Below are 9128 nucleotides of genomic sequence, written 5' to 3'. Positions count from 1 at the left end.
AAATGTTCTTCAGTTCAGCCTATATGATTAAGTTGATGTACTTGCATGATTCCTGCAAGTTTAGGTAAATGGCTGAATGCACTTATTGTCAGTCACATTGGATAAAAAGTGTCAGCTAAACAAATGTAGTGTGCAGTCTTTTAAAGCTTTAAAATGTTTGTTTTTCAACATTATCCAAATAGCCGATGGCAACTAGTAATACAATTAAACCCAAGTTTAGTCTGGTGGTTGAACACTTGTTGACTAACCGGCTTCTGAGTGACGCTCAGTTAAGAGTTTACGAGGAGCACTTGAACGCCTCATTTTACCACAGAGCTGCGTGCGCTGCGCTGGAGGGGCAGAACTTCTTCATCAGAGCCCATATCTCAGATATCAGTCTACCGCGCTCGTGTAGTTGTGGATGCTTTACTGGATGCAAGGAGGACTAAACGCAACATGTTCATCAGTTAGACATGCATCTTATTCCAGATCCTCTGCTGCACAAACTGACAGCGGCGTATGTTTTTCAGTGGGAGGAAAAGTTTTCTTCTCCGTCTAATTAAGGGTGAGTTTGATCTTGAAATTACTGCCGAAAGTTGAGGATGGATCTATCACTTTGCTACGGCAGAGAACCTTTTTATGACTTTTTATAGCTTTTTTTTCTTTCTATTGTTTATCCTGGTGGAATGATTTTGTTTTTGTTTTATGCTCTTTAGGAGTTTTTGTTCTAAACCAAAATCATGTTCACAACCTACATAAAGAATCTGAATGATATGGTATTTTCCACGGTAAGCTTACAGGTTATAAGCACTCCTGCATGACCTTGCTATGCTGAGAGATGCATGGCCATACTAAACCATATCCATGAACAAGCAACCCCTACTTATATTTACTTTAGATCCCAAGCTTGCACTCTCTTCGTTTGTTCATTGTCATGATATTTGCATTACCACGTGTAACTTCTGTCTGTTCCCTCTAAGGTTTGCGCATATTCATTTGAAATATGCATGTTTATTCATTGCCACTGCATGTGTAAGCAAGCGTTAAAGTGAGTTATTTCTCTGCTTTGCTTTAGTCTGAGAGCCCCGAGGAGCAGCCGAGCACTGGGGTCTTGGGCCGTATTGGGAGCTGGTTCTCTCCGTGGAGGGGAAAGGGTCCGAAGAGTTCTGCTGAAAATGCCTCTCCAACTAGTGATCAGGCTCTTCAGTCAGAGGGAGTAGAGGAGACTGAGGACTTTGTGAGACCCCAGGCAAGGGAACAACAGTGGGAGGAGGAGAAGGAACAGAGCTCCAATCCCGATCGACTGGGTCTCTCCAAAAACATTTTCCCCTGTGTAGAGGAGGACGCCACGCAGTCTGCCCACAGAGACGGCTCCGTTGTGAGCAGCACTGAGACACCAGAAGGAGGTCCAAGAGAGGAGGAGTTTGTGGGGAGCAGGAAGAAGAGAATAGGGCAGTGCAAGGAGAGGGAGGAGAGCAGCAACGGTACTTCAGCGAGCGGGAATCCTGAGAGGAATGCCAGTCATCTGAGTCATCTGACACATCTCTCTTCCTCTTCTGAGCAGGGAGTGGCATGGGACTCTGACCAGGCCCACACTGAGCCTCAGGGCCATAGACAAGCACAGACCAAGACAGGCAGGACGCTCCATGTGTACCTGGAGGAGACCAGTGTGATTCAATGCGGCCAAGACGCTTGTGATGGACAGGAAGTTGTCCGCACCAAAATCACAAAAAACCTACAGGTCCTCCCCAAGGCAAAGTCAACACCAAGTTTTAATTTACCAAGGAGCTCAAGTTCAACAAGTGCAGAGAACAAAAGGACAAATGTGAGGCCCACTGTTGGGACGCAGAGTTATTACAGTGCACTAGTGGGAGTGTCACTGAATTCACAATTCAAGCCTGAACCTGAACAAACAGATAGCATGGGGCGTAAAAATGCAGCAAGAAAGAAAGTAAGGAAGAACTCTCAAGGAGATGGAGGGAACAGCCCCCTTGAAAAAATGCCTCCCAATGCTGGACCTGTCCCAGAGGGATTCCCTACATCAGATAACTCAGTGACCAGTCCTAAGAGCAAAAGTCCAAAGACTCAAATGGGAGAGTCATCTATAAACTCCTCCTCCAAGAACAATACAACCTCTCAGGCCTCACCTGGAGGAGGGGAGAGTAAGAATTCTTGCCCCGATACAGTCAAGCAGTTGGACACGTTCCAGGACTCAAACCCAGTCACTGCAGCCACTCTGGCATGTGTGGTTGATGGGGCTGCAGGCATGGAGGACGATGACAGTCTTTACAAAGTGGAAAGGAAGACAGAGACGCCAGAGTCCAAACGCAGGAGTCTTAAGGTTTCTCGAAGTGAGGTGAAGCTTTTTACAAAAAATGTGCCTTTGAATCCCAAGCAAAGTCCAGCAGGAGACGACCAGGATATTAAATCAACGTTAAAGAGCACCAAAGATGAAGTTAAGGACAAGCCCAAAACAGAGATTGATGCAAGGTAAGTCACTTCACTTAAATGTGATTGGTTAAAAATAGACAGAGAACAGTTTGGGATTTGTGAATGAATGAAACAGTGACTCATCACATTATCATTTACAACAGTGTAGAATTCTTCCAATTATGTATTCCACTTAAAATATCTGATTTGTTAGGAATATGTGTTTAATTTTACAACTAGTGAGCCTCCAACATTACCAAACATTTTAAGCTACCTGTCAAGCTTTTGTCTAACTGTCTAAACAGAGAATGTGTGTTAGCTGCTATGGGTGGAATATCACTGGTGTATCCACAGTACAACAAAGGTGTGAGTCATAACACAAAGTACAGCACTGTGCGTCAAGAATAGCATTGTAAAGTACACACGAGATTAAAATATAGGTCAGGTGAAATATAACAGATCACCTAAACATTAAAAATTTGTCTGTGACAGTTAAGCAAGTTTAATACATGGGAAATCAGCTAAATATAAAATGTATGTTTGAATTCAAACTTTTGTCTCCTATCATACACAGACTTCCCAGCCTGAAGAAAATAGACGAGGAGCATAAACCAGTCGTTGGCCGGATCTCAGATAAAATCAGCCTCTTTGAGCGCTCTGCAACGGGAATAAACAAGCAGACCTTCCAAACCCCGAGGAGTGCCGATGTGTCTCCAGTCAGGATAGCCACAGAGAGGCTGAAAGCAAGCTTTGTGTTGTCAGAACAAAGGTCAAGATCAGCTGAACGCTATGACACAGCCAGGTCCAGCTCTACGTCTCCCGCCAGGGAGAGGCCGCTGACGATAAAGGAGCGAGCGAGGAACTTCACAAAGGCATGCAAAACAGACACACTGCCTCAAAAGGCTGCCATGACAGGAATGTCTCAAGAATCTACGCTGCCTGAGGAAGTTGCTGCATCAAACTCACCAAGACTGGTCAATCAGGATAAACTGGATACTAGTGAGCCAACACAAACAAACGTAGTGTCAGAGATAACATTAAAACCAGATGGACGAGATACCACTTCTGTAGGGGGAAAGATTTCCATTCCTAAAGAACAGCCACCAGATCTCAAAGCAATGGATGCAGTGGTCTCAAAAACAGCAGATAAGGGTACGAAAGCTAACAGTGTTGAAACAAATGTTCAAGCTAAAGGGCCAGATGATTCTGCAGAATTGTCCAATAACATCAGCCCAGAGTCCAAAGGCCCTAGCAGAACAGGGTCCCGCTCTAAAAGAAGAAGAAGTAAGGAACCAACCAGTCCCATCAGCCCAAATAGTGAAAACAAACCACACTGCTCTACTAGTCAGCCACAGGTCACTGCCATAAAACAAGAAAAGGTGGATGGTACAGAGGAGACCGCCTCTGCCTCCCAACAACTCACAGAGGAAGTCTCATTACCATCTGAGAAAGCCAAGGGAAACACATCGAATAAACAGTCTTTGTCTGATACCAAACAGGAACCATTTATAAAGGAACTGAAGGTGTTAGACGAAGAGAAGAAACAGTTAGATTCTTCATTTAAAAAGGAGAATATTGGCAAACCAGTCAACAAACAGGAACCTGAACCATCTGTCAACAAAGACGAACCCGACACTGCTGCTTGTAGCAGTGGAACAAAGATGCCTATTGACAAGGATTCCGTTATTTTATCCCAAAAGGAGGAAAAGGCCCTCTCATTCACACAAGAGAGGGAAAGGGCCTCCAAGGACAGCAGAGAAATGACAGCCTCCTCCCCCTCACCTGCAGTTGAACAGCCTGTTGAGAAGACTCCTTTGCAGGAGCAGGAGCCACCTGTTAAACATCCCAAATTAGATAAAGAATTGTCAATAAAATCTGAACCAAAAAGTAAGGGGAAAAAAACAGAACCCAATAAAAAAGACACAGGTCAAACACAGCAACCCCAACACAAGCCGACAGAACTAATAAATCAGGCTGAGAGTAAAGATGTGGAGATATTAGAAAACGTGAAGAGTGAAAATACTAATCAGATTGAGAAGAAAGGCAAAGAGAAACCACAGCAGCTCCAGACTTCGGATAAAAATATCACAAAAGCCAAGGTTTCAGACAGGGGCCAAGGTATCTCAGGGACAGAGGGGGGTGTTGCTATGGATGATGAAAGAAAAAATGCTGAAAGAAAAGATATGACAGAGCTGGTGAAAGATGAAAGAAAACCAGAAACCAACCAACCAGAATCACCCCCTGAGTCCTCAGAAAAGACGGACCTCCCTGCCCAAACACAACAAGTCAGTGAGACGACTACATATCCACAAAAAGCTGCCACCCTGACTAATGAGGCTTTAAGTGGAAAACAGAGTGACAAAGAGCCTCCGAAAAGAGACACAGCAAACACTGTGCTACTGCCTACTGAGTTGCAAACAAAGTCTACAGAAAGCCCTGGAACAGAAACAGAGTCAGTGGTGATTGTGGCAGAACTACAGCCTGATTCTGTATCTGTGGAAAAAACGGAGAAAACACAGGATGACTCATGTACACGTGGAGCTAATGATGCTGAGTTCTCCAGTGCAAAGCCTATTACCAAAGCAACTACAGCAGTTAAGGAAGTGACTGTAAAAGCAGCTAATGACACTCCAACGCTGATAACTGCACAGTCTGACAGTGCGGCAGAGAAAAAATCATCTGTCAAAGAACCTACTCCGATTTCTGTCTCTAAATCTGTGCGCAGCGATGTAACGGGGCAGGATGATGGGACAAAAAGTGCGACTGTCAAATCAATGCCCTCTGAAGTCAAAATCTCAGGAGAGATCATGAAACTCACTCCTAGTCTCCCACAGTGTGAGGCATCAAAAAATACAGCGAGTACTAATGATATCACTTCACTCAAGGGTGCTGAAAAAATAGCACAGCAACCAGCTAATGGCACCGCTTCTAGCTCCACGGTTAATGTGGTAAAGAAGACAGCTGAGAAAACATTCCAGCCCCCAATGAATGAACTTTCACCTGTTGCTAATGGCGATATCTCTCCACTTCCACTCCACACTGTCAAAAACGAACTTGTCAAAAACAAGCCCAGTCAAACTCCCAAGGCAACCACTTCCCTAGATGCTAATAAGCTGATCCCAGACTCAATGCAGCGTTCATCCATGAAGAAGCTCCATTTGCCACGGGGTCTAAGCAAAGATGATTCTGCAACACGGCAAGATGCCCCCTCGAGCTGGTTGGATGTAGACTTTCCCAAACGGAAACTTAAAGTCCCAGTGCGCAAACTGAGCTCCTCTGGCAGTGAGAGCAACCTTCTGGACACTTCCGGTGAGCTAGATGATGATGATTTCATTGAGAAAATCAAGAATCTTTGTGCCCCCTTCTCCCTCCCACCACGTAAACACAACATACTCCGGCCACCTCAGCCGCCATTTGCGATGCCTGCCATCAAAGAGGATCGCTTTGAGAAGACATTTGACCCTGAAGAGTTTAAGTTTGGCTTGAGGAAGAAGAATAAGTTCACCGTAGACTCAACTCCGAGCGCCTTAGCCAAGCTCCAGAACACAGAGGCAAAATCTGGCCTAAAGCCTGCCAGGGCTAGTTTGGCAGACAGGAGCATGCTGCTCAGTAGCCTGGACACTCACTCTCGCCTCAGGGACAAGACTTTGGCGGGGGCCAAAGATGAAGAGGATGTCAAGGAAGAGAAAGATGACCAGATCAAGGTGAAGTCTCGCTTGGAAGGAAGCTGTGTCCTCAGCAGCCTCTCGTCCTCCATCCTCAGAGGGAAGAGAAATGGAGTTCAAACACAGGCCGAAGGCACCAATTCTGGGGATGTGTCACCTAGTGAAGCCCCCCAGCTAAGCCCTCCACCTACAACCCAGCCGCCCACACCAAGCCCGACTGCCACAGCTCCACTCCAAGACACACTGGGCAAACAGAGCCCTGCCCAGAGCAGCAAAGAGGAAGTCCAGGCTGCGGAGGCTGTGGTCAGTGACTCAGGTCCTCCACTTCCCTCCTTTAACGACATCAAGCTGCCTGACTATTTAGAGAAGTACCTCCCTCGAGAACCAGCAAAACCAGTGCAGAGCATACAAGGGCAGGAACAAGTCAAAACTGAGGTTAGTTTTTCTGTGTGTTACTTTAACCAACTAAAATTATCTGAATGTTGAAGAAATTGTCCTCATACCTCACAGATTTCAAAGACAAAATACCTCAAAGTTATTTACTAATAACATTGACAATCAGTTTTGTAATTGTCTAATGAAAGGAAATTCTCTCAGAAACATGTGCTCTTTCTTCCCATTTCCCTAAATAACAACAAGTGCCATTGTCATACATTTTCTATAAGTAGAGAGGCACAAGAAGCAACTTTTAAACTTACCTCTTGGCTTTTGGTTTATGCATCAGGTTACTGGAAAAATGACAACTCCAGCCCATGGTGGTGAAGCAGACCTGGCTGTGAAACCAGGTCGGGTGCTTCCCGATGCTGTGCCTCCATCCCTCCCTGGGATTCCTTCAATCACACACCCTACACTCCCTGAGCTCAAGAAGCCTCTGGTTAAGCCACAGGGGATACTTAGTAATACTGTAAGTGTGCAGCATACATACTCCTAAATGATATCTAATAGTTAGGAATCACAAACTGAGGCGGTACATCACGTTAAAGTACGTGTGTATGAGATTAGTCTGCTTGCTGCAATGGCAGGTGAGCTGGAAACTATTTATAGCCTACATTCACCTTAAAGCTGCTTTGTATATGGTTTGTGTGGAACAATTCACCACAGTTTTTTTCTTTTTATCCTATTTACATTCTGGTATCAGGTGTCATTGTTAATAGGGAAGCTTCTTAATTCACAGTGGATCTATTGTCTCAATAGTCCCTTTGATTTATTTTGATCTGGTAAAAATGACTGTTTGGGACTGCAGCTAGATACTATTTTGGTCATGCTTTATTACACATTCTTAATTTCTTAATAATTTCCCAGGATGTTTCCTGGAAAGAACTATTTCACTTAGTACTAATTATAGGGAAAAAATAAGGATATGAACCCGAGTAAATTAACTTTTGGCAATTTGTCTTAAAGAAGTACTTACCTCATGAAGCAATGATCAAAATTGTTACAGACTTGATGTTACAAGCTTTCTAGTTGCTGTAATTTACTTTTTTTCAGTTTTCTTTTGCTGCCATTTGAAGCCAAACTCGCAAGTTGCCTATTTTGCAAGAATGGTGTATTAAGAAAGAGAAGAGAAACCTTTTGTGTGCCAGCTATGCCTGCCAGTATGTGTGCTTGAATACAAATTCAAAACAGTGTAGTCTCCATGGACCCACTGTGTCCCTGGAAGTAAACTAAAAGGTCAGGGCATTCAACAGGCACAGAGCTGCTGCACCCACAAATGCAGATTAGCTTTTAGTATTTTATAGATGTTTGCCGTGCCGCAGTCTTGGTTGCAATGATAATTCTGTGTTTTTGCATTCCAGATAAGAACTGCCAAGGGATTTCACAAGCGCCCTGGAAAGGTACAGTAGGCACAGCTGTGCCAACATACTGTAGAATAGAAACAAGATGGGAAGAGGAATCTGTACAGACAACTCTCTGTTCTGTGAAAACATCTGCATTTCATATGGTGTTCTTGGGGGTAAACAAAGCATTTAAAAAAACAGTCTAGTGCAAATGCTCAGCTGGATGTGATTACAATCATGGTATTCAGTGCTGCCAACGGAGTGCAAAACTTGTGGTTCTTCATTCTTGTATAACTTCAATAGTAGTAGAGAGAGAGAGATATTCCTCTGGCACATTTTCAGTTTCTTGCCTACATGTCATATTATTTTAGTCTACCTCCAGTTATCTGTGGTGGGGATCCACTGTGATGACATTAACACACAAATTAAATTAAAAAACATGGCATGAAAATACTTTTTTTTTTTTTTTAGATTTGATGAAGGCTTTTATAATAAAACTAAGACATTGTTATTGACTAAAGAGTCTCTAGAGAAGCCTGTTTTTATGGTTACAAAATTTGTCTCTTATATTAAAGCTATGCATTACATTAACAGAACGCCCTTGAGATTCAAGTTATTGTCCTCCTGCATATGCTTTTTGGTGTAGATAAACATAAATATGCTTTTACTGTAAGCATAAAAGAGAAACAAAGGAAAGTGCAATGCTATTAGGTCCCTCTTAGCACTCAGTGAATCAAGGTTTAATGTTATGGAGTAAGCATGTAATGCATTTTGCCATTGATTATTTCTTTTCATGACACTGCCCTTTATGTCTCTACACAGATGGTGTTGTTTGAGAAAGCTCAGTTCAGTGGCCAGGTGTATGAGATTTACAGGGATGTGACAGATGCTACCTCTCTGCAGTTCTCGCCTCTCATATCGGTGAAGGTTGTTAGAGGATGGTAAGTAGCAATATTGAACTGGACTTTCAAGCAATAGAAAGAAACTGAATTGTAGTTTTAATTAGTGTCAAGTGGTTTTGGGATCAATGCCAGTGTTGCCTGCTAAGGCTTGTGAACATGTCACAGGTTTAATTTAGTGAAATATCAGCATACTCAAATTATATACCGACTCTCTCAGCCTTTTTCCTTTAAGTAGGCCTGTGGTGTTTTCTTGTAAACAAAGTTTCTGTTTACATTCAGTGTTATGTCCTTGTAATTATGTAGGAATTGTTCAGTATTTTGGGAAGTACGCTTGCTTGCTTTCTTGAAAAGACATAGATCAATACCAGTCTCAG

General features: G+C 43.4%; 1 protein-coding gene across 1 annotated transcript in view; it reads left to right on the top strand.

Annotated features, from left to right (window-relative positions):
• Window positions 1-752: 752 nt before the first annotated feature.
• The window catches only part of LOC118340988 (beta/gamma crystallin domain-containing protein 1-like), a 21813-nt gene continuing 13437 nt past the window's right edge, over window positions 753-9128 (top strand). The window contains exons 1-6 of the mRNA XM_035679157.1: window positions 753-767; window positions 1055-2469; window positions 2984-6509; window positions 6799-6978; window positions 7871-7909; window positions 8675-8793. Of these exons, the coding sequence (XP_035535050.1) occupies window positions 753-767; window positions 1055-2469; window positions 2984-6509; window positions 6799-6978; window positions 7871-7909; window positions 8675-8793 (5294 nt within the window). The remainder of the gene's footprint in view (window positions 768-1054; window positions 2470-2983; window positions 6510-6798; window positions 6979-7870; window positions 7910-8674; window positions 8794-9128) is intronic.

This window comes from Morone saxatilis, unplaced genomic scaffold (assembly GCF_004916995.1).
Source record: "Morone saxatilis isolate NCDOM2014 unplaced genomic scaffold, NCSU_SB_2.0 Contig7, whole genome shotgun sequence".
NCBI classification, from domain to species: Eukaryota; Metazoa; Chordata; class Actinopteri; family Moronidae; genus Morone; species Morone saxatilis.
This window is presented reverse-complemented; position numbering and strand designations above follow the sequence as displayed.